Genomic DNA, 24,943 nt, shown 5'->3' on the forward strand with positions numbered 1-24,943 from the left:
GGCCGGCCCCGCGCGCGACCACCCTCACCCCGTGCGGTCGCGTGCGCAGGTGCCCGAGAACGAGAAAAACCCAAGCCAAACTTTAGAGCTGTCTCCGAGCAGGTGGACCTAGGTTTGTCACCGCTCTATTTCCTGTCTGACTTTGGGCAGGTGGTTTGAGTCTGGGTTTCCTCGTACATTAACTGAAGGGGACACTCACTTCACAGGGTTGCAGAGGAATTAATGAGAATATGCAAAGTGCCACGAAAGCACTAATAAAATGGTAACTGACGTTTTTTTTAGATGGGGGAGGACCATAAATCTTTGAATTATTTGCATTTCCTACCTAAAAGGTATTCGGAGTGAAGCCCCACGTGGTTTCAAAATCCCTGAAGCAAGCCAGGCGCATTTATGTCTGTCCCCTTCCTGGAGAATCGTGCTGGGGACTCTTCAAAGCGCCCTCCTTCTGGCAATTTCTCTACTTTGAGGTTAGTGACCGCATGCTTGACCCCCATCTTGAGCTCCAGGATCACCGGTTGGCCATTTGCAGTACATTTTTATGTTGATGAGCAACCATTTCTGTAAATTTCAATATTTCTAAAACCTACTAATCATCTTTCTCTCCAGCATCTCACACTTGAAACCTGAGCTATGGCTTCCACCTCTCTCTCTCTAGGTCCTATTATCAGTCACCAAATTCTGCTTTTTCCTCCAAAATCTTTCTCATGTTTATCTCTTCATTTCTTTCTCTGTCTTATCACTATGTTCCTCTGTATTACTGCTCTTTTCTCTCCTCCACATGCCCTGGCTGCTAGGCTAAATTTCAGAAGACACCACTTGCAGTATGCCACATCCCTTCAGTGGCTTCCTACTGGGTGACAGATCACTCTGGTATGGCATTCAGGACACTCTACTGTTTCCAGCTACCTTTCTAGAGACATCTCCTACACTCCCTTGGCTTTCTCACCCAGCAGCCAGCCAGCCATGCTTCCTCTCTGCTTCTGTGCTCAGTCTCGCCTCCACTGAAACACCACCTGGACGACAGGCAGTTGTCTGTGTGAATGTGTGTGAAGTGTGTTATGAGAGTGCATCCTCTGATATGTGAGGGCAGGGACTCTGCCTCAGACACCCCTGGGAAGCCCAGAGCTGAATGAAAGAATGAATCCCTCCTTTTCCTCAGGCCACAAAGAGCCTTGCCTTCTCTCCTAGTACTCTTCAAGGCAGAAAGATGTAACTTTAACAAAATTTATTGGTTTTCCTTGATTGCCTCTGGCCTGACGCTGGAAGGGCTCTCTGGGTTCGTCTGGCCTTGTTTCCGGGCTGCTGCTGCAGCAGCTTTTAAGGCCCTTTTCTGCTTCTTCAGCTTTTGAGCCTCCTGGAAAACCTGGGGATGGGAAGGAGCAGGAAAAAACTTTGTAATTGTAGGCAAAACCTCCGACTGGGAGCAGATGGGGTGGTAACCGACTTGCCCATCTGCTCACCCCAGCATTTCTCCATGGGGTTGGTGGTCTGTGAGTTACTGCAAGGCCTTAGGGCCAGTTCTATGCCTCCATCAGAAACAGATGACCCCTCCCTTCTGCGTCTCCACCACAGTCCCAGAGCAGGGGCCGACCAAAGCAGCAATTTGGACTCACCCGAACGCACAGAGCCTTCTTGGTCACCCAGCGGCGGTGGGCTTTTCGATAGTATAGAGGGGGAAAGGTGTACTCAATTCCCAGCTCCTTGCATGTCTTCTCAAAGACATTATAGTTGGTCTTACGGAGGTTTTTGAGCATCTTCTTCCTCTGGTCAATGCTCATCAGCAGATAGCGCTTGTGGGCTTTGTCCTGTAAGATAGTTGGTATTCTTTTTAGTATTATATAAATAAGTGGTGTACCACTTCACAGTAACAAAGGATGGTCATTTTATCATCTCATTGAAACCTCCCAACAATCTTATGCGAATATTACTGCAACTGATGTAGGTATTGTCATTGTTATTCCCATTTTATAGATGGAACACTAAAGGCTCAACAATGTTATCAAGTCTCAAATATAGATCTGTTCTCACTCCAAATCTCATGCACTTTCCCCTACACCACCCATTCAGCCTCTGACTGTCAGCTGGGGTGGATGGGATGGAAGGCCTTCTGCTCTTCCTGGAGACCCCTACCTGCAGCCAGGTGCTGCTCTGTGAGGGACCTCTGCCATGGGGCTGGTGTTCCATACTCCAAATGAACAAAACTGACCTCCAAGGAATCGGCTCAACCAGCTCAGGAGACCACTGAGGTGCCAGGCTGGAGCTGGACCAGTCTGTATGCACAATTGTGTTTATTAAAAATACCAGCAATTATAGCAGCTCTGTGGCCAACACTGTGCTGAGATACGACATAATGGTTAAGAATATGGGCCCTGGAGGGAAACCGCCTAGTTTGAAGTCCTAGCACATCATTTCCTAGTGCTGTGCCTTGAGGAATAACGCAACCACTCCATGCCTAGATTATTCTTTGGTAAAATGGGATAGAAAGATGGATATAAGGGTTAAATGAGCTAATACATGTAAAATATTTAGGAAGAGGCCTAAATACTTTATATGCATCATGTTGGCTGTTACTTGATTTTTCATTTATACTTGACATTCAATATTATATGCTACTATTATTATACAGTCCCTGCAGTCCTCTCAACAGGTACTATTATGATCCTCATTTCACAGACAGGAGAACTGAGGCTCAGACATGTAACTTCCCTGGAGTCACACAGCTGGTTAAGTGGAAGTGGCAGAGCTGGGATTTGAACCCAGGGCAATCTGACCCCATCCATGCATTCAACAAATATTTACTGAGCATCCACTATGCGCCAGAGACACTTGTGACCATGCTCTAAAGTTTGTGTTCTTGCCCACTGGTGATACTCAGCACAGCCCTGGAAGGCTCCCATTTCTCTGTTGGAGGTCAGAGGGAAATGTGTCTCCCACTGCAGCTGAAGGGTGGGCACCTGCCTTCTCAAGCTGCCTGTCTGGACCCAGAGTCTCTCACGCCTCACACTCCTCTGCCCTGGCTGCTGGTGTTTACTGTGAGCAATGCTCAAGGCTTACCTTTCGATGTTTCTGCATGTGTTCTTCATAATTGCGGATCTTGACAGTCAAGGCAACAACTGAAACCACAAACCACAGAGGATGAGAGCCAGGCACAGAGGAAGGAAGGGCCCAGGCCGGGGTTGCATATTAAGATCTCAAGGAATAACAATCACCAAGGCTCTTGTATAGCTCTCTATAATTCCTGAAGCACTCTGAATTTCAAGATCTGAAAAGACTGGATTATCTTTCCTTTGGAAAGCAATGCCTAAGGAAAGGGAAGCTCCTTAATCTTATAAAGGTATTATTCCCAAATCATAGCAAATAGCATCCTTAATGGTAAAATTTCAGAGCATTCCTATTAAATTCAGGAATTAGTCTAGGATGCAGACTATCATGGTTGAGTTCCTAGCCAATGTAAGGTCCATCGGCATGGAGGTCCTAGCCAATGTAATACGATTCCCACATTGTCAAGGGTCTGCTCCTTGCCTCTCCCCTTCCAGCTGCCACTCTCATTAGTTTTCACTAATGAGTTTTCAGAATTATCAACTCCCACTCAACTCCTAAAGCTCCAGAATAACCTTCCTTCAGGTATCCTCTTGTTTGATTCCTGCCTATACTGCAAACACAGCGGCAAAGGCAAAAGCAGAAGGTGGCCCCAAGGAGAGGCTGTAACTATGGCAGGCCCTTCCTGTACACGCACTGGGGTCTGGGAGCACTGCAGACAGTGCAGTGGGAACTCTGGCTCTGACCACATGATCCCTTCACACCACCTTAGCTGCAGAGTGGAGAGAGACATAGAGCCAAGCTTTGGTTCCAGAGGAACCTTGCCTGAGCTCACAGAGGTCGCAGGCAGGACCTAGGCACCAACTCCAGCATCACACAGCTCAGGACACCAAGTCCAGTGTTCATAGCCCTTGGTTCTTCCTGTCTCTCCCTTTAACAAGCCACATGTACTCTCTAGTGTGCTTGCAGATGATGGCCCTGGATGAAGTACCAGCTAGCAGACTTCCCTGCTCTCCCCCTCCCCAAGGGCCCCCTGACGAACTTCGAGCCTCCAGGGAGCTGGTGTCCTCAGGGTTTGCCACGACCTTCTTCATCAACTGCTCTTGCTTGATTTTGAGCTTCTCTTTCTGTTGAAGATAGAGACAGAATCTGTGAAGTCTGGCACCCCTCATACCTCTAAGTACTAGCCCTCAGACCTCCAAGGCCATGGCTGCAGTCATAGCAACTAGACCATAAGGCTCAGGGCCTGACTTCACTCTGCTACCAGGGCATGGCCTCTGGCTAATCACATGGCTCTTCACGTCTAGGTGAGCCCAAGGCCAATGCTACTGGCCTGTGGGGTGAATGTCCCCAAAGCTTGCTCGCTCATTTAGGCATTAGATCTTTACTGAGCACCTACTGTTCTTCAGGTGCTAGTGGTACAATGGGGAAACAAGACTGTCCCTGCCCTTGAGATGTTCAGTCTGGGGGCGTTGACAAGTGGACACAGAATGACATTGGTATAAATGCTGCAACATGGCATGGGATGGGAGGTGTAACCAGGGCAGGAGGGAGTCCCAGAGGAGAGGTCTGAGGGAGGCCAAGATTTGGTACAGGCCACTCACCTGGTTGGCCATTTCCAAAGACAAGAGCCTTTTCACAACATCATCAGTCCTGTGGAAAAACCATAGCAATGAGAGACTGATGTGGGAGTAGAGGGGGAAAGGGAAGCAATGCTGTTTTCATTTTAGTTTGAAAAGCAAGGATGATTGAAAATTTCTTTAACAAATGAGTCTCTGGAGGTTGGGAGCCATCTCCCAGAGATTAAAAGTCAGCATGGAGGCCGGCCCGGTGGCTCAGGCGGTTAGAGCTCCATGCTCCTAACTCCGAAGGCTGCCGGTTCGATTCCCACATGGGCCAGTGGGCTCTCAACCACAAGGTTGCCAGTTCAATTCCTCCAGTCCTGCAAGGGATGGTGGGCTGCGCCCCCTGCAACTAAAATTGAACACGGCACCTTGAGCTAAGCTGCAGCTGAGCTCCCGGATGGCTCAGTTGGTTGGAGCGCATCCTCTCAACCACAAGGTTGCCGGTTTGACTCCCGCAAGGGATGGTGGGCTGTGCCCCTTGCAACTAGCAACGGCAACTGGACCCGGAGCTGAGCTGCGCCCTCCACAACTAAGACTGAAAGGACAACTTGAAACTGAACAGCACCCTCCACAACTAAGATTGAAAGGACAACAACTTGACTTGTAAAAAAGTCCTGGACGTACACACTGTTCCCCAATAAAGTCCTGTTTCCCTTCCCCAATAAAATCTTTAAAAAAAAAGTCAGCATGGATCTGATTTGCTGGGCTGAGAACATGGAATGATGTGATAACTACAGAAAATTGAGGCTGTCAGCTCGAGTGTTCCGGCTTGTCACAGGGTTGGGGGGCGGGGGCAAAGGGAGGATTTGCATTTTAGCTAGAATATGGCTCAATCAGTCTTAAGACACTTACTTCAATTCTGTAATCATTATTTCTTTCTCAAGTCACACTGCACAGTGGGAGGAACTAGAGGGACTGCCCAGCAACCACCGCGTAGGACGGGCTGAGCAGAAGGATCCTGGCTTTCGTATTGTTCAGCCTGGTATTCAAACCCTAGCTCTGCCCCTTAGGATGACATTGGGCAGCTTGAGAATCTATAAAATGGGGACACTATTGAAGCATGTTGCCTCCTTGGTATCTAAGGGTATGGGGTCTTTACCCAGAACACCACAAAAGCATGCAGTTGAACCCTGTAAGCGCCATCTGTCCCTGCTGTCCACTCACCCTCACCCTGCCTGAGCTTCTACAGTTCTTTGCCCCATTCAATATTCAAGTTTCAGATGTAGCAGGCCAAGCCTCGAAGCCACTGTCTCCCCCGTCCTTGTCAATCCTCCCAGGGTCCCCTGCTTCATCAAAGAGATTTCTTCCTGCTTACTTCTCAATTCCAGGGATGTTCTGGTAATCTTTGAGCAGCGTGGAAGGGGGTGGGTCATCTTGGCTGGGTCGAACTGTCAAGAGGAGGGATGGAAAACACTCAGAGTCAACTCTCACTGCCCATCTTCCCAGACTTAGCTCTTCTCACCAACTCTGTCAGACATCCAGGGTCTCAAGCAAGGCACTGGATATCCCTGGGCTCAGTTTCTCCCTGTAAACTCCCTGAGCACCTGCCCTGATATTTCATGCTGGGAGTAGATGGCTTTTCTCAAGACCCTGTACTGTGCCTTTACCTCTCACCCATCTGTCTGGCTCTACAGTCATCAGATCCCCAATAAAAGGGGCCTCCTGTGGGCAGACTGAATTGGACTCCTTTCGAATCTCCCACAGCCTGGTCCATAGCCCAGCATAGAAGAGGCACTCTACAAACACTTGCCGGCTAACTGCATGAATGACATAAGGGGGTTGAGGAGGAACCCCTAGTTTCAGGACACTTGAAATGTAAGACCCAAATACAGAGCACAGGAAACTCTCAGCCTTGGTATGTGCATCTCTGTCTTCCCTGGGAGGTGAGGGAGAGGTCTGAGGAGAGATCAATTTGTCCTCTCCAGTGAGATCCTACTCTGTCGCTGTGCAAGTAATATTAATAGCAATAAATGCTAATATATACTACAGCTTATTGGGCACAGTGCTAAGGATGCTTTTCATGTGTTATCATGGAATCCTAACAATCCTCTCAAATAGATACTCTTATTTCAGAATGAGACTCAGAGGAAGGTCGTAACTTGCCCAACATCATTTGCCTAGTAAGAGAGATCTTTACCACTATGTAAACTGCCTTGGAAGGGGAAACCACGCTCCTCCCCAAAAGGGCAGACACGAAGTGTTAGCCATATACTCGGTGGGCCTGGGGAGGCTCCCTCTGGCTAGCTAATCTCACTCATACCCAGTCCAAAGGTTCCGGCTCCCCGACTCGACCTCTCCTCGCCCGACTTCAGGCTTCAGGCTACAGCTCTGTGACAAGGTGGACGTGGGCTCTTCTGTTCGGGACCTTTGGCTCTCCTCATCTAGTGGCTCCAACTAGCCGCCTCCGTGCCCTTGGCTACCCCAAGCCTTTGAGGTGGTCTCTCTTCCGTCCCAAATCCCACCCAAGAGCTCCTACCTGGTTTCTGGATGGCATATCCACGGGCGGCCCGGAGGATGAGACCTACGCAGAAGACAGAGGGCTAAGGACATCTCCTTAAATAATCCAGCCTCGATTCCTTTCTATGGTGCTTCCTCTTTGGTCTTTGCACCTCTGCGCCTAACCGCCGCCCCATGTCTAACGCACCCCTCTGCCCCATCTCTCCCACCTGGTCTCACTTCTTCCCCACCCACCACACATTCTCCTTTATCCTGCCGCAGCACTTCTCCCCTATCCTCGTCCTTCTGGATCCTCCATCTCCGCCGAACCCTTTCCCTACTCCTGCTGTCCCGTTTCTCAGCTCCTCACCGCGAGGTGAGGGAAGGCCCCAGTGGTCGGAGGGTAGCCGGGCACAGCCTCCACTTGGCAGCCCAAGGGCCTGGGTCACCGACTGGGTCCGAATGGAATTCAGCGCTCTCCAAGCCGCCCTCAGCATGGTGACTTCTGACCCCTGCGGGCGACGCCACCGTCGCCTTCGCGGTACGGACTTGGTTACACGGGGGCCGCCATGTTGGCTCAGGCTCGACCAATCGAGTGCAACTGCGAGACCCGAGCAGAGGAGGACCGAGAGGGTGGAAAGGCGGGACTTCGGGGATCAAGCGGAGAAGTCTGGTTAGCAGTTGGGCGAGATGTGGATTTGGTGGTTGCTTGGCCGCGTTATTGGTGCGCGGTGCTGTATACATTCTAAGATGCCACTTTTTCTCGGGCATGCATCCCGCCCTTAATCCCACTCTGTGTTCCTGTCTCCGACCCGGGTTATTTTGGGGGGCTTTCCAGCGGCCTGTCGTAACCTCCCCCGAACCTAGTATTTCCACACCATAAGAACTGGGTTTCAGCTTCCTCTCTGACAGACTTCAGTCCTTGTTGTTAAGGTCGCCAAACCTTTGGAATGAGCCAGCTGGAATCCTAGCTCAGCCATTTATTTATTCACTGTGATTTTGTGGGCAAGTCATTCAGTCTTTCTGGGAGACAGTGTACTAATCCATCAAATGAGGATGATAATAACAGTATCTGCCTTTAGATTGTTAGTGAATTAACTGAGGCAGTTGCGTGCCAAGCACCTGGTATGTAATGAGCATTCAATAAATATTAGCTGTGATAATATTTGTGAATGAGGGGTGTAAGGACAAATACAAATTAAAAGTAGGAAAAACGAACTTTAATTTTCCCTGGTGCAAAAAAGGGAAAAGAGTAGTTGTAATTGTGAATTCTTTTTGCCCTTTTGAAATGTATGTAAACCTTTTTAAAAGCTAAGTAAGCCTCTTTCCAGTTGTACAACCCAGGAATATCTTTCTCAAGGACCTGGGAACCATCTCTTTGAAATGCAGTCATTTAGGAAGATAGTTGCCCTACCGCCCAGTTTCTGCTGGAAGGTAGGTGCTTAACTTAAGCTGGGCCTAGCTCCAAGTTGCAAACCGTCTTCCTCCCATACAGATAGGAGAAATTTATTTTTCCTTTGGATAATTGCAGTTAGTAAGCACAGGTGACTACCCCATTTACCAGATGAATTTAGGATGACCCCGTGTGACAAATGGTGCTGTCAAGTCCTCTTGCTTAAGAATTGGTTATTGTTTATCTTGAGAAAATGTATGCAATAAGTTGTATCCCCTTGACTACGTGAAAGGGTAAGATTTCTTTCTGCCGTTGCAAGCACTTTAGCTGACTGCCTGCGATGCACATCGCGTTCTGGTTTAATGCTCATTCAATAATAAAACTGTTTTCTTTCTATTCCTTCCTTGTAGAGAGGTTTTCTAGGTTAGTGGGAGATTTTGTTTTTAATTGTATTTCCCTAACAGGTTACTCTTTTCCGAGGTCTTGTCCCTGTGTCCCACAGTACTCAGTGACTCCCTCCAGGTAACCCTGGCACTGTGTCTGAGTGGTCAGTTTTCAAGTCTCCACCACTAGAATGGTAGCTCTTTGAGGATGGAATGAGCCAAGTCATTTTTCAGTCCCTGTTGCCAGCATAGGGCCTAGATGCTACCATGTTTCCCCGAAAATAAGACCTAGCCGGACCATCAGCTCTAATGCATCTTTTGGAGTAAAAATTAATGTAAGACCCGGTCTTATTTTACTATAATATAGGATATAATATATCTATATTAATAGATATAATATATAATATAATATAAGACTGGGTCTCATATTAATTTTTGCTCCAAAAGACACGTTAGAGCTGATTGTCCGGCTAGGTCTTATTTTCGGGGAAACACAGTAATTGAGGGCTGGTCGAATGAATGAATGAAGGAAAAATAAATGAACATTTCTGAGAGGTTCCCCCACCCCAGGGCCCTGAAAAGAAAAAGAACAGAGACTCAGGCACACACAAGGGTTTCCCAAAATAAAACCAAACCAAACCATAAATCAGTTTAAGAGACTGAAATTATAGGAACTAAGTACAAAAGGCTAATGGGCATCGCTAAAGGAAGCATTCTGTGACCTTTAAAGTGGGACGGCCAACCCATGGGGACTGGGGGGATTGGGGGGGATGCTAGGGGCCAGGGATGGGGGAGACTGGGAGCTTTCTGCCTCTCCTGGGGCAGAGTGGTTTTTTAGTGATGGACATACTGACCTTCTCCTCTTCTCCAGATGGCCCAGGACTTTCAAGAGGAAAGCCCAGGAAGCCCTAGAAGCCCCCCAGCCCTTCCATCCCATGGACCTGGAGCCCCTGCAGGAGGGGGAAGTCAAGAAGTGGCCCAAAGACACACTCATCCTCCTGGTTTGGGACTAGAGGCTCTGGGGTCCTCACTGGGCTGGTCTGGAACCAGAGGTTCTCATAAGACTTGGGGCTGGGAGTGAGGTTCCCCAAGAGGGGCTGAGTAGAGTCGCAGCGGACGTAGTGCCCCGGACCTGGCTGGGTGGGGCTGCCCAGCACCCGCCCATAAAGGACTTGGTCACTGGTGCCAGACTGGGACTGGGGCTGGATAGAAGGTGCTCTTGGGTCCCCTTGGAGCACATAGGCCTGGACCAGGGTGGGAAGGCCACGGGTCCCTGAGCTGTCACTGGACTCCCAGGGCCCTGGTTTCTTCTCTTCCTCCTCCAGCACTGTGATCTTGGTAATGGGTGGCATGCTGGGGTCCCAAAGGCTGGGCAGCTGGAAGACCTCCTGGACACAAGGACATGGGGTAAGGGCATGATTCATTTCAGATGTCTGTCCCAGGCACTGTCCCTTCCTGAGTTGTGACAGTATGGGGACATTGCTGCTGCTTTCTGCTGGAACTGAAGGGTTATACCTGCAAAGCCTCTCATACATTCACATACGTGTTATGTGCTATTCAGACTTTGCCTGGTGAATCTCCCCAATGATTCTGTGTGGGCTTAGTCCCATTTCACAGTGGGATGACTGAAGCTTTGAAGTGGGTAGAGCTGGGATTAAAACTCAGGTCTACTTTACTCCAAAGGGAGGGGATTTCACTAGGAAATGATGAGAAGGCCTGAGTAGTCATCCTCAGAGAGGCATCCCTTCACTTTGAGCCTGGGCCGACACCCCCAGCCCCATTTCCCTCTCCCTCCAGGGTTCTCACCTCTGCCATGATGGTAGGCACCCAGGATCCCAGGCTGCTGTGGGCGGGGTCTGGGACACTAGGCCAGAGGGGATTCTTCCTGCTGGAGAAAGGGGCAGGTAAGGGCCGGTTAGGCATGCCCTCCCATCTTTCTATCCTTTTCCCCATCCAACCCTAATAGCTGAAGGCATGGTCCCTTAGTGCAGAGAGGAGAAGGTGGGAGGCCTGACTCCCAGACATGGGACCTGAGGCCTGAGAAGACTGGGAGGGACTTAGATTGGCTCACTTGGGCCTGCAGTTCCCTGCGGGCAGGGGTCGCTGGGTGTCAGGTCTCTCAAAAGGGCTCACCTGGGTCTGCAGCAGAACCGGGCAGCCCCACAGAGGCAGGTAAACAAGATCAGGAGGCCAAACAGCCCCAGGATGATTTGCAGCTCAGACACCTCTGGTGGGAGGAGAAAGCCAGAAGAGGTTAGAGTACATGTGAGTAAGGCTGGGCCTCCTCCTTCAGACGAGGATCCAAGGGCAAGGCTGGGTCTCCTTCCTCAGACCAGGGGATCCAGGAAGGCCTGTCCACTCTAAAAATGCAGATCCTTTGGGTGATGCACCCTCCCAACAGCCTTGTCTGGCCAGCCCCTCCCTCCCCTTACCTAGGGCTAAGGTCATCAGGGTGAGGCTTGTACTGTTGGTGGCCCCTGCCTGGTTGGCTGCCATGAGGTGGACGTGGTACAAGCTGGCGGGCTCCAGGCCATGGAGGACAAAGCCACGGGAGGAAGCATTCAGGACGGTGGCTGGGGGTAGAGGAAAATGGTCAGCCTGGGCCCAGATGCTGAGGCTCCCTTCCAGGCTGCTGAGCACCCCCTCCTGGGCCTTCTGGGGCTGTGGGGTGCTGAGGATAGACTCACAGAAGGACTGGCCTTGAGCGTTGGTCCAGAAGACGGTGTAGTGGGTTAGAGGGCTCTTCCCCAGCTCGGGGGCCTGGGGCACCCACTCCAGCTGGGCCCAGGTCTTGCCAATGTGCTTTAGATGCAGCTCTGGGGCGTGGGAGGGGGCTGCCGGAAGACAGAGGTACAGGGCTGACAGGGGGCAGGGTGGAGAGCCCTGTTGGACTTCTTGTGGCTCCCCAGACCCAAGAACTGGGACATATCGCAGGGTGGGTGATATAAGAAAGTCCAAGCCTCACTTTCTCAGGAACATGGAATCCCATCTGCTTCTAATAAGTGGCTGAGCCAGGATTTGAACCTGGTCTTTGACTCCAAAGCCTCGCCACCTGGCCTGATTTCTACCAGGCCTGATTGTGTCTGACTCATTATTTGATTTCTGCAGCTCACTCTCTGAATTTATGCCAGGCCCTCTGTCTAATTTCTATCATACATGACACCTGATTTCTCTCAGAACAATTGATTGATTTTTGCCAGATTTGTTCCCTGAATTCTGCCAAACTCCCTGCCTAATTTCTATCACCCCAACACCTGACTTCTTTCTAGCCGCGGGGGTCTAGTGTAAGCCCAGGGTATCTTAGGATTGCAAGGGACCCTTTTTGGGCCAGAGGTAGGGCCAGAAATGTTCCGTCATAGTCCTGATTGTGAGGACTTAGGCAGGCCTTGAGGTAGAAGAGAGGATTCTGAGAAGGGGTGTGGGGGCTGACGAACCCATCTCTTGGGAGTAGGCATAGATGAGCTGGGAGGGTCCCATGGTGTCCTGGTACAAGGGGGTCACCGTGATCTCGTAGAGCTGAAAGGGCCTGATGTTCTCTGTAGAGAGAAAATGGGGTAGGCCCGCTGGTTAGGGGCTAACCTCAGACCTTTAGTCAGGGATAACCCACTGTGGGGCTAGCCTCTGCAATCTCTTCTTTGGAACATTTCGTGGGGGTAAGGGGAAAAAAGTGGAAGAAAGCTAGAAAGGTGCAGGGTCAGGGCTGTAGCAAGAGGATCCAGTTAGACTCTAGGAAGAACTTCCTGAATATTTTAGGTGAGAACAGTGAAGGATCAAGAAAGACTTGGGAATCTGCTTGTCTAGGGTGGTTCAGGTTGCCCCTGGCCCACTGTCAGAGAAGCACTGCCTTCCCCTCTCTTGGCCCTTCCCCCCGCCCTCCCCAGCCTGCCTTACCCTGCAGCAGGGTCCCTGCAATGCTTCCGTTATGCTCCATCTTCCAGGTCTTATGGCTGCTGCTGGGGCTGGTGGTACCCGGGCTCCACTCAATCACATAGCCCCGAGGCTGAGGTCTGGGGGGCTCCCAGCCCACCCAGAGGCTGTGAGGGTCTAGGGCAATGGTATGGAGTCTGCCTAGGGGTGGGCCTGGAGACAGAGTAAGACCAGATGGAATGAAGGTGAAAAGAATGCAGGCCCTGGAGCCAGAAGCCTGGCTTCAAATCCTGACTTTGCTGCTTAAACGCTAGGTGACCTTGGGCAAGTTAACATCTGAGACTCAGTTTCCTCATCTGGGAAGTGGAAATGATAAAAGTTCCTATCTCATAGGGTCTTGGTGCAGATTAAATGAGGCGATGCATTGAACAAGCCTAGCGTAGTGACTAGTGTAGAGTAGTGCTTGGCAATGATAAAAGCTAACACTATTAGTTCTTGGTATGTGCCAGGTATAGTCCTCGGTGTATGTTAATTCACTGAGGCTGCTAACAGTCCCATGACAGGGGCACTATTACTGTCCCCATTTTATCAGTGAGAAAACACAGACACAGAGAGGTTAAGTAATTTGTTTCAGGTCACACAGCTAATCAATGGGAATATTAGCTATTGTTACTGTTAGTCTCACCCTGTGAAGACCCATGTTTAGGGCAACGTGGGGGTGATACCCTGTTTCCCCAAAAATAAGACTGGGTCTTATATTAATTTTTGCTCCAAAAGACGTATTAGGGTTTATGTTCAGGGGATGTCATCCTGAAAAATCATGCTAGGGCTTATTTTCCGGTTAGGTCTTATTTTCGGGGAAACACGGTAGTGGCTGATTCCCCTGAGAATGAGCAGTTAACTCAGGCACTGTGTTCCAGCTGGAAAAACGGAGGGCTTTGTCTCCTGTCTTGGCAGAATGGAGTGTGTGCGTGCACGCGCATGCATGCGTGTATTAACCTGGTTCTGGCTCATGATACGAATAATAGCTAACATATACTGAGCAGTTACCTTGTGCCAGGGACATGTCATAACTCATGTAATCTTCACAACAACCCTTTGAGGGAGGCACTGTATCATCCCCATTTGCTAGATGAGTAACCAGAGGCCAGGAAGGTTAAGTAACTTGCCCAGGTCACATGCTGTTAGCAAGTGTCAGGACTAGATTTGAACCCAGGCAGTCTAACATTCAAATGTACATGCTTAACCACCACATTCTACGAGCTGCCAGCCCCCTTTACCTCTGCTCTCCAGGAAGACCACGGGGGTGGGATGAGAGGTCCCGGCCGTGTTATAGGCCACAAGGACCACCTCCCGGGCTACTGAAGGCAAGTGGAAGGTGCAGTTTAGCTCCGTGGTGTTGCAGAGGGGTAGGACTGCCCCAGCCTGGCCTGAGGGTCTCCAGGAGACCAGGTACCCTTGGATCTGCTCCCTCTCTTCCTCCAGGGGCATTGGCTATGGTGGGAAGAGGAGAAAAAAGATAAAGGGGATGCACAGCTCATCTTGAGTTGGGGAGAGCTTCTAGATGGGGTGGATGGCTCATACTAGGAACTGAGCCCCCAGGCTGTGAGCCAGCCTTCCTATCTCCCCCATTCTTCTCTCTGTTCCTAGGAGGGAGGGAAGGAAGAAGAAAGTTGGTGTGTACAGCAGGCACTTAACTATTCACTGAACCGACCCTTTGAGTCCTGCATTGTAGTCTGTCCAGAAGGGCACTACCCAGCTTCCCAGGCACATGCCAAGTACATGCAATCACATACAAATGCATCCAAGCCTGCTAGACCTGGTGGAGTCCTGAGCCCCAGCTCTCAGGGGTCTGGGAGGGTTGGAGGAAGTCTCAGGGGTAGTGGGATGGCCTTCAGAGGGGGTCACCTTCCAGAACAGCTGCACATCCACTGTATTGGGGTCCAGCTGCCTCTGCCGCCACCACGTGTCCAGTTTGACGATGGGGGCTATTGATGAAGTGAGAGGAAAGGGTGCCGGTCAGGGAGGGCTCTGGAGATGGGACTGGGTCCTGCTGGCTGCTCCCAGCTCCCCACCACCCACTTACCCTGTTGTGGGGTACTCAGCTCCAGGCTGGGGCTCCAGTCGCTCCAGTGGCCAGGCAGGGGCCAGCGGACACAACGCATCTGCAGGGTGTAGGCTGTGTATGGCAGGAGCCCGCAGAGCTCATACTGGAGGGTCCTGGATGGCAGGGGCCCCACCTGGTGGGGGGGAGGTGTGTGGCTCTGGGCCTGGATTCCCATGCCCTTCAGGAATCCAGGGCATAGGAACTTATCCTCCCCTCAGCCATCCCCACCCCAGGCTCTTGAGGTCGCCTTCCATCTCACCAGGGCCCAGCTGTCTTCTCCAAGCTGTGGCTGGTAGCGCAGCTCACACTTCTGTTCTATGTACGCACTTAGCTTCCATGACTCCCAGCGCAAGAGTAGACAACCTTGTTGCGGTGGGGCTACCTCAGGGATGGGGTCCAGGCCCCACAGTGTGGGGGGCTCCAGTTTCACTGAAAGGATAGGGGTTGTCATATCCTTTCTCTACCTGATCCTATAGGGCCCTGCCTTAGCTCCCGCTGGTCTCCCTGTCTGTGGTTCCATTTTTTTCCCGAGTCTCCATCCATGGGGTCTCTCTCTCTCTCTCTCTCTCTTCATCTCCACGTCATCATGTTTCCGCAGGTCTGCCTCTGTATATGTATCTGTCTAGGTCTGTTTCATATTCTTGCCCCAGGGCCTTGGCACTGGTTGTTCCCTGGAACACTTTTCCTTCACACATCCAGTGGTTTGCTCCCTCATTTCCTTCAAGGATCTTCTCCAATGTCACCTTCTCAGTGAGGCCTTCCCTGACCACCTTACTGAAATAGCAAGTACCCCTCACCCCGAGCTCTCCTCCTCCCTTCCCTGATTTAATTCCCCCATCATACTTATCATCAGCTGACATTCTTTCTATTTTATTTATTTTGCCCACTAGAATGTAACGTTCCAAGGGCAGGCTTTTTACTCTTTTGTTCACTGCTATATCCCTAGCACCTAGAACAGTGCCTAGCACATAGTAGGTACTTTAAGAAATTTGCTGAAAGATTAATGAATGTGTTTCCTTGTCTCTGTGTTTCTTCCATGTCTCTGTGTCTGTGTCTCCATAGTTCTGTCTCCAACTGCATCCCAGTTTGTCTCTGTCTCTCTTCTTTTCCGCTATCTCTAGGTCTTCCAGTGTCTTTTTGTCTGTTGCTAGGTCTGTGTTTCCCTCTCTCTGCCTCTCCAGGTCTGCCCATTGTGGGGGCCTCTTCCCTCCCCCACACCCAGCGACACCCACCGACGTCCATGGGATCCAGGCACAGCTGTGGGGACACACTGGTCCCTAGTGCATTCTCTGCCTGTACCCAGATGCCCATGGTCTGGTACAGCTGCAGGTGTTTGCGTGGGATGGAGCAGCGGCTCTGCCCGTCTTTAGGTATGCAGTCAGGGATGGCTTCCTCGTGGGTCTGGCATTTGCCTCGGCTCCTGCCAATAGGCCAGGCTTGCGTGTCAAGCAGAGGAAGAAAGCAAGGTTCCCTTCTCCCTCCCATCTTTGCCTCTGGCTCCTTCATCCCCACCTCAGAACCCAAAGGAAAGGGGCTATGGGGAGACCCGTACTCACTTGAAGCTCTTTAGGGTGAAGTTGGTGGACAGGTGGGTGTCGGGTCCTGGCTCCCACTGGCAGGTGAGGCTGTTGGTTGTGAGGTTCATGAGGCAGGACAGGTTGTGGGGTGTGGAGGGAGGGTCTGTGCATAGGGTGGGGAGAGTGAGGGCTTTGGGTAGGACCACTCAGAAAGCTCCCACTGGGACCAACTACTCTTGTTTCCCTGCTCTGGGTCATTCCCTCTGGGGTCACTTTGTTTATTCTCCTGTCTCTCTGCAGCCCTTGGGGAAACTGAGGTACAGGCATGTACAAGGACAAATGTCACAGAGCTCCAACACCCTGAACTCCACTCCTGTTGACAGTGACAGTGTAGTGTCTGGGTTTTCGTTTTGGTTCTGCCATTCATTAGCTGTGTGAGCTTGAAGTCACTTAACTGCTCTGTTTCCTCATCTGTAAAATGGGGATAATGGTAGTAGTATACCTACCCCTTAGGGTTACTGTGAGTGCTGTAGGACTTACTATATGTAAAGCGCTCAGAGCAGTGCCTGGCTCATAGTAAGTGCTATGTAAGCATTAGCTCTATTATTATTGATTCTTACCAAAGAACCTTGGTCTTTCTTTGTTTTTTCTTATGCATTGACTTGGCACAAACTCTATCCTAGCAGTTTGCGCAGAAGGCTGAGACTGGGGTGGGCGAGAAGCTGGGGGCAAGCCCAGCTGGTAGAGAATGCCTTCCCTGGACACATCCTCCTGTGGCTGGGGAGTTGGGCTTACTCGACAGCCACATAGAGTAGCAGTCACTACACTGGCTTTTGAGCCACACTGCCTGATATAAATCTTGGCTCCATTCTTATTAATTTGTGACCATCAGCACATCACTCACCCTCTCTCAGCCTCAGTTTTCTCATCTGCAATGTGGGGCTAAATAGTACCACCTACTGGTAGGGAAGATGACCTGATACCATGCCCATAGAGTGCTTATTGCGCCAGGGCTCAAGGAAGAATAGCTCTTGTCAGTGCTGGGAGGCAGAGCGGGTGGATGGCTGCAGGGACTTACAGCCTGCCTAGGGACTTACAGCCTGCCTGCAGCTCAACCTGGTCCAGGATCTGCAGACTGTCGCCCCAGAGCAGACAGCAGGAGAGAAGGGTCCACGGGCTATTGATGTGGGGCAAGGTGATGGTGGATGTCTGGGTCCCATCCAGCAGGCGCTGCTGCCGCCCCCCGGGTTGAAGCTCTGCTCCCAATTTCCACAGAATCTGTGACTCCGGGCCCAGGTGGCTGCAGTTCTGGTTGATGATGCAGGAGGCGGTGATGGCATCCCCTAGGCGGACGATGGAAGCTGAGCTGCTGATGCGTCCGCACTCCTCCAGGCCTGAGATGGAAGAGAATAGGCCATGAGTGACTCCTCTGTGTGGCAGAGCTGGGCTATCAGGTAGGCCTTTGCACTCCTAGACTCAGGGCCCTCACCTTCTTGCTTTATAACCCCCCGCCCCAAGACATGGGGGCTAGAATGGGGATGTGTGTGTGGGGGTCTGCTAGAGGTTCTTGAGGAGGAGATAGAGATAGTGATGTGTGGGTAAAAGTTTATCAACTGGCTTTACAGAAAAAAAAAAAATCCTGATTTGTAGTATGCGCTGCTTTCCCTGGTGAAGTGTTCACACCATGGCCCATCTCAATCTACCAGTGTGAATATGAACTTGGGAAGAGAAGTGCATAGTCAGCGCTTGCAAGCCAGCTCCAGCACAGCACCAGATCGAGACTGGTCCCCTACCGCTTCCCTCCCCAAGGCTGTCGAAAGCAGCGATTAGAATGATAAGAAACCTGCAGCCACAGCAATCTTTTCAGAATTCAAATCTGATGGTGTTTTCCCATCTCGATCACAGCCCTTCAATGGCATGTTCTTACTCCGAAAGGCAGTAGGGTGTGATGGATAAGAGCATGGGCGTTGGAACTAGACTGCCTAGGTTTAGAGCCTGGTCCTGTGGCTTATTAATTATGTGACCCTGTCACATGTTACTGAGACTTTCTGTGCCTCAGATTTCTCATCTGTAAAAAGGGGATAATAATAGTCCCTATGTTAGTGTTGCTGGAAGCATTAGAGATGATACCATGTGTAATGCACTTAGAACAGTGCCTGACAGGTGAGTCTGTGCTGCCATGATTAGGATAAAGACCCAGACCCTTCTCACAGCCCTTGTGGCCTGGCCCCTGCCTAACCCTCCCAGTTCTAGCTCAGACCATCTCACTCAGCCCCATTCACTCTGGCTTCTTGTTATTCCTTGAAAATGCCATGCTCTCTCCAATCTCCAGCTCTTTGTACCTGCGACTGCTTTTTGAGGTGCTCTTTTCCTCTCTCGCACCCCTCTTACCTGGTTATCATTTACCTGGCAGGCATCTCGTGGGGAACCACACCAGATCCTGACCATCGAGACCAGGCCAAGCTCCCTGAACGTTCCCAAAGCCCTTGTTATCCTTCCTAATTCTGCAGTCATGTGATTATTTCCTTGTTTGTCTCCCCGGCTGGACCATAGGTTCCATGAGGCCAGAGGCCTTGGCTGTTTTACGCACTACTGTGTCCCCATTGCCTGGCACAGCGTAGCCCATGGTGAATTTGCACTGCATAAAGGAGTAGGCATTGCACTTTGCCCACCAAGCCTTCTCCCCTCTCCTGTTCTTCGGCTGATTTTGCTGATGGGGACGCTGAGGCCCTAGGAGGAGGAGCAATTTGCCCAGGGTCACAGTTGAGCAAGTTCATGGGGCTGCTACCACTTCACAGACTCAGACTTTCAGACTGGAAGGAACCTTGCAAAACTGTTTACTTCAAAACTCCACCTGATGCTGTGTCCTCTACAGTAGAGCTAGGATGATATGTTTTTGTATGGCATGCCAGCTAAAAAGGCTTTTTGTTTTGTTTTATTTTTTAACATTTTTTAAAGGGTTAAAAACAAACCAAACAAAAACCAAATAAGACCACGCAACAGAGACTTTGTGGCCCGAAAACCTGAATGTTACTATCAAAGTTTGCCGAACCCTGCTGGCATGACCCCTGCTGTCAATCCTGGCCTCAACTTGCATACCCCCAGCGATGGGAGGCTCTCCACCTCTCAAGATAGAGTTTCTGTAGGCAGAGATCTCTGCCTGGGCTTCCTTATTTCAGATGAAAGCTGCCTCCTTGTGGCTTCCAACCTGATCCCTCTGCTGTCCATGAAGGCTGCCCAGGACTCAGAGGTTCCATCTGATCCTCTGGCAGAGATTTGCAGACAAGGCCTGGGCCTGCCCAGGCTTTTCCAGGCTGGCCAGCCCAGGTCCTCTCACCCTCCTCATGGTTTGCCTGCAGAGGTCTGTGGGTGGGAGCCTGGCTACCCCACATCCGTGGCCCAGTCTTGATTCTCTTGGGATTCTTTAGGAACTGCAGGAGCAGTGTGGCAGTGTGGGGAAATGATTCTCTCTCCCACCCCCAGTATCTCTCCCTGTAACTCCCCTCCCCCCACAGCACTCCCACCCCTGACAACACTCACTTCTGGGGAGCAGCAGGATGATCAGGGCAGCTCTGGCCAGGCTCCAGGTTCCCGGCCCCGCCATGGGGCCAACTTGGTGTTCACCTGGAGACAAAAGGGGATGGGTACAGTCATGGGCTTTGGAGTCAGAGCTGAGCTTAATCCTTGCTCTGCCTCAGCGTGGCTTTGGCTGGGTTACGCACTTGACCTCTGTGAGCCTCAGTTTCTTTTTCTGCAAAATGGAGATAACAGCGTATATTGCACAGGCGTTTGGGAAGAAGACATGAAATGAGGCAAGTCAAGGGCTTTGCACAGAGCCTGGCACATAGGAAATGAGTATAATTCACGGCCACTGTTCTTATCATACCTACCTTCCAGGAGAGAGCCGGGAAAGGAACAGCAAGGAATAGCATGCTTCCCCCTTCCCTCTGTCTTAGCTGGGTTCCCTCCACAAAGAGGGCTTGCATGCAGCTAGTTTACTTTAGGAAGGTCCCAGGGACAGAGTGAGGGGGTAGGAAGAACAAAACAGGAAAACCAACACAAACGCATGTCTTCGAGCTGGTCGCTTATGGACAACTGTGACTCAATCCTGCTAGAATTTTAAGGAGCCGGGTAGAACATACCTCAGAACTGTCTACCCGAGGGACAATTCATCCCTTGAATGGGCGGGAGGGAGGATGAGAGCATTTGGTACCCATTGGTGAAGGGATGTTCCTTGGGGTTTTAACCCCCTGGCACATCCAGATTGCACATGCACGAGTACGAGGCAGGCTCTCCTGGGTGAGCCAAGCCAAAAGTGCCAGGGATGCACCCTGGCAGAAAGAGGCAACTCCGTGGAGCAGCTGAGGCAAAGAACTGTCAGCTTATACCTGTGGGAAGCAGGCTGCCACAGTGATGGCTGCAGGGAAAGGTGGGCTGAAAGAATATCAGGTAGGGTATACAAAGGGCCTAATACACCCCAATTGTGGGCACAGACCTCTGGAGGCCTTCTGGGGCCAGGCATCTTATAGTCATGGCAACAGTGCCTGGATGGAGGGAGCATTAGTTCCAACCTCAGGAAGTATGCAAATATTTCTACTGCTGGGGTAGGCTTCCAACCTAACCCTTCAATCTGCTCATGTTGGGGTCTTGGGCCAGACCCCTGATCCTCCAGCACTAATTGACACTCTTGGTGGCAGGCCAGTGGGAATCGCTGACCCACCTGCATGTACATTCATGAACACATACAGGTAGGTGGTGTCCCAGCAGCTCCCCTGCGCTCCGGAGGGAGACACCTTCTCTCCCTCCCAGACAGATGTGAACAAGAACTGCCCAGGTGCCCAAAGCTGTTCCCGCTTGCAGGGTCCTTACCCAAATCCCTGGTCTAGCCCCATGCGGTATCAGGATACCAGTGACTGCTAGCCTATAGGTAACTTTTTTGTAAATCAGAAAAAAGCACCCCTTCCTCTGGACAGATGCAACCCCATACTAGGACCTGAGAACTGGGGAACAGGCTGGATTTCAGCCTCCACTTGCCCCCTCAGCCGTGTAGCTTTGTGCAGTGAGCAACTTGCATACTGGTTCAGAGCACGCCAGTCTACCAGTCAGTGGTTGGCAACCTTCTTACTGTAGCATACCAGTTTGATTATCTGCACACCTCCCCACATTTGTTGGGGAAGATTTAGCCTCTTTGGCCCAGATTTTGGGATATGGTTTCCATCTCCATATCTTTTAATCATACCCAGCCCCGCTGCCCTAGCATGGGTCAGCTTCAGGCTCGGCCTATGCCCAACGATGGACCACTTCACCACTGGCTCCTGTCCAGAATGGGCAACCAAACCCCAGACCTCGAGAAGCTAGGCTGGGTATTGGGTGTTGGCATGTTTGGCATCAAGACCTGGTCCCCCACGGCAGCCCTGGGTGCCCCCAGCCCAGTTGAGTGGGATGTAAGGCCTGTTGGAGCATGGCCTCCTCTTGGGGGGCCAGTAAGCAGAGAGGTTGGGAGCCCAGCTGTGAGTCAGACCACCTGGTCTGACCCCCATTTCCACCACTTACCAGCTTTGTGACCTTGGGTAAGTTACTTCGTCTTTCTGAGCTTCAGTGTCCCCATCTGTGAAAGAGGGATAACAACAGCACCCACTTCTTAGGGTTGTGATGAGGATGAAACGGGATGATCTGTGATAAAAGCGCTTTGCATGGAGGAGGCAGTCCACAGCCATGTTATTTTCACAGGCCACGAATCAGGGCAGCACCTCAAGGAACCCAGCATGGCTTAGTGACCCCACCTCCACCTACAGGCTGTGTGGTCACAGCCTCCTCGGGCTGCCACCTGGCTTTTGTCTATGTCGTGCCGCACGGTTTTAAGGCCCCATTTCTGGGTCCCCTACTTCTAGCTCCTTGGCCCCTCAGTCTCCCCTTTGGTCCAGCCATCTCTGCTGGGCTCTCCTGACTTTCTGAGTCCTAGCACACCACACCGCTCCCCCCCCCCAGTCACTGTATCACACCCCCTTTTTGCTTCTTTCCCTCGCCTTTCCCTCCACTCAACCGTCTCCCCTTGCTCTCCCTTCTCCAGTTCACACACCTCTCTCTTCTTTCTACTGTAGATTCTTTCCATGGGAGGAGGGTCTGAGGGAGGAGGGAGCTGGAAATGAACAGAGGGAGAGGACTTTCCCGGGTGGCCTAGAGAAAGAGCGAATCGGAAGGCAGAAAGAGTAAGAAAGTGAAGTACACACACAGCCTGAAATGAGGGGCAGAGACCCATGGAGATGAAGACTGAGGTAGGAGAGATGCTGACAGACAGACAGACAGGGAGAGAAAAGAGCCCAGGAGACAAGGACGTGGACACAGAGACCAAGGCACTCGGAGGCTGAGAAGCAAGAGGAACCCAAGAGGGTTTAAGATTCAAGAGACAGAGGGAAATGTGAGAGACAGACGCAGTAAGACTTTGAGACAGTAACTCAGCCCAGGCAAGCCAGAGAGGGGCTGAGGAGGAAAGAGAAATGGAGAGTAAAATAGACGGAGATGGAAACACGGAGAGGGATAACAACTATGCCCTTCCCTGAGCTCGGTGTCCCCAAAGAAATATTCAGCTGTTTGTGACTTCCCGGATGTAACCCCCAGAAAAAGTGGGGGCATCCCTGGGAAAAGACTCTGTCCAGGGCTCATGTTTCCAAGGGACAGACCCTAAAGGCAGGAACCCTGGTCCCAAGCCTAGGCCCCCTGAATATAAGCAGTTGGCCGAGCTGGGGGTGGGGAGTGGCTCTGGGGTGCAGGCCCCCATCAAGGCCAAGGCTCAGCTCTCCTTGGGGCTCCCCTACTCACGCTGAAGCCCGCAGACCGGCAGCCTGGTCTCTGCTCTCTTCTTCAGGCAAGTTCCTGAAAACAGCCGCTGTCCCACTTCTCTCCCCTGCCCTGTCGTTAATGGCTTGGCCTCTGACAGGCCCAGGGGCTGTGGATTGCAACACTTGCCCAGCCTCCTTCCCTCCCTTGCCCTGTCTGCAGCACAGGCAGCCCCTTCCTCCCAGGAAGGAGCCTGGGAGGGAAGCTGGGGAGGCCAAGGCTGCCTTCCTGCCTTGGGGGTCTTAAAGGGGTTGGGGGATGTGGCAACGATGTCCCCTTCCTCTGACTCCGGATTTCCTGAGCTCAAAGCTTTGAGGCCCGGTTGGGCCCAGGCTCCAACCCCTGGATGCCATTCCCATGCCCCTCACCGTGGGGGTGCATTGCTCAGAGACAGACCCTGGCTCGAAGATTCCCTCAGCTCTAAGACTCTTTCCTGGGGGCCTGATCCTCACAATATTCAAGGGGCAGCCTCCAGGCTACAGGATATTGGTAACACGGTACCTTCCTCTCTGCACCTGTCTTTACAACGGTGGTCTTCTCCACCATTGCACGTAGGCCAGGCAGATGGAGAAATGGGGACTCTGGGACCACAGGGGGATGACCTGTGAGGCTGAGGGTATTCAACGTTCTCACAAGAAAACAGCAACATTTACTCACAAGGATGCTGCTAAACTGAACAGTTTTTTGATTGAGTGACATAGATTACATTTTATGTCTTTCATTGTCTATATCCATGATTCTCCTGCAATCGTTTATACTTTTCTGTGCATTTTTCTGAAGAAGTTTCAGACTGCTCATAGTTTATTGGATTTATGACTCAATAAATGTTAGGTACCAACTGACTAGCCAAATGTCCATAATATATGATCCTTTTAGAAAAAACGGGCTTCTGAGTCTGGTGTGATGGGGCAGAACTGGGCTGCAGTTCTGGTTCTGGATCAAAATACCCACTTGTCTGCGGCAACTTTCCCGTGATGTTCCATAGGCCCCCCAGGCTCAGCAAATCCCATGGACTCGTCTTTCAAAATATAATCAGCATCCTGGCTAGACAGATATTCATTGTAAAGTTCAAGTTGGCTCTGTCTGGTTATTTTCAGGATACAAAGTTGGAAAATATAAGTATCCCTTAAACCTGGGTCATTACAATGGCCCCCTCCCTGGTCTCCTACTTCCATTCATCCTTGCCCCCCCCCCCACCTGTCTATTGTTCCTTCAGCAGCCAGTGTGAGACTGATCAAACAAAGGTCGGGTTCCTGTCATCCTCTGCCCGAACCCCAAGGGCTCCTGTCTCACTCAGAGTAAAAGTCAAAGCCCTTTCAATGATCTACAAGTTCCTATTCAACCTGGGGCCCCTCATTCCCTCCCTCCTTCCTCTCCTATTATTCTCCCTCTTGCTGTTCTGCTCCAGCTATTCTGTTTTCCTTGTTGCTTCTTGAACTTGTTAGGCTTTCTCCTGCCTCAGGGCCTTTACACTTACTGTTTCTTCCGCCTGAATTCTCCCTCCCTCCCCCCCAGCCTAATAATGTCATAGATCACTCCCTCACCTTCTTCAGGCCTTTGCTCAAGTGTCACCTTCTTATCAAGGCCTTCTCTGACCACCCTTTAAAATAATTTCAACACTCCCACTCCTTAGCTTTCTTTTCCCCCACATCTCTTTTCATCTTCTGACATTGGCTGCCCCCACCTCAATTCCTAATAGAATGGAAGCTCCATAAGGGCAGGGGTTTTAGTCTGTTTTG

The 24,943-nt window shown here is 51.2% G+C and overlaps 2 protein-coding genes across 3 annotated transcripts; both read right to left on the reverse strand.

Moving 5' to 3' along the window:
- Window positions 1-1,210: 1,210 nt before the first annotated feature.
- Window positions 1,211-7,701, reverse strand: MRPS15 (mitochondrial ribosomal protein S15). Its single transcript, XM_019726543.2, has 8 exons — window positions 7,471-7,701; window positions 7,141-7,185; window positions 5,980-6,052; window positions 4,644-4,692; window positions 4,082-4,166; window positions 3,055-3,113; window positions 1,614-1,805; window positions 1,211-1,363 (listed from the first exon to the last, which is right to left on the reverse strand). Exons 1-8 carry the CDS (start codon window positions 7,595-7,597, stop codon window positions 1,226-1,228), a joined length of 768 nt encoding a protein of 255 aa, XP_019582102.2. The 5' UTR covers window positions 7,598-7,701; the 3' UTR covers window positions 1,211-1,225.
- Window positions 7,702-9,513: 1,812 nt separating this feature from the next.
- CSF3R (colony stimulating factor 3 receptor) lies at window positions 9,514-23,317 on the reverse strand. 2 transcript variants are annotated; one of them, XM_019726536.2, is made up of 17 exons: window positions 23,187-23,317; window positions 21,921-21,975; window positions 19,908-19,991; window positions 17,465-17,761; window positions 16,407-16,530; window positions 16,083-16,270; window positions 15,110-15,279; window positions 14,830-14,983; window positions 14,652-14,731; window positions 14,024-14,237; window positions 12,768-12,956; window positions 12,311-12,412; window positions 11,564-11,710; window positions 11,309-11,449; window positions 11,010-11,103; window positions 10,683-10,764; window positions 9,514-10,264 (listed from the first exon to the last, which is right to left on the reverse strand). In XM_019726536.2, the coding sequence occupies exons 3-17, from the start codon at window positions 19,969-19,971 to the stop codon at window positions 9,785-9,787; spliced, it is 2,526 nt and encodes an 841-aa protein (XP_019582095.2). In that variant the 5' UTR covers window positions 19,972-19,991; window positions 21,921-21,975; window positions 23,187-23,317; the 3' UTR covers window positions 9,514-9,784. The 2 variants fall into 2 exon arrangements, with proteins under 2 accessions (XP_019582095.2, XP_019582098.2); XM_019726539.2 differs by having other exon boundaries at window positions 9,641-10,264; window positions 10,683-10,761.
- Window positions 23,318-24,943: the final 1,626 nt, after the last annotated feature.

The sequence above is a fragment of the Rhinolophus sinicus genome, linkage group LG06, assembly GCF_036562045.2.
Source record: "Rhinolophus sinicus isolate RSC01 linkage group LG06, ASM3656204v1, whole genome shotgun sequence".
Taxonomy (NCBI): domain Eukaryota; kingdom Metazoa; phylum Chordata; class Mammalia; order Chiroptera; family Rhinolophidae; genus Rhinolophus; species Rhinolophus sinicus.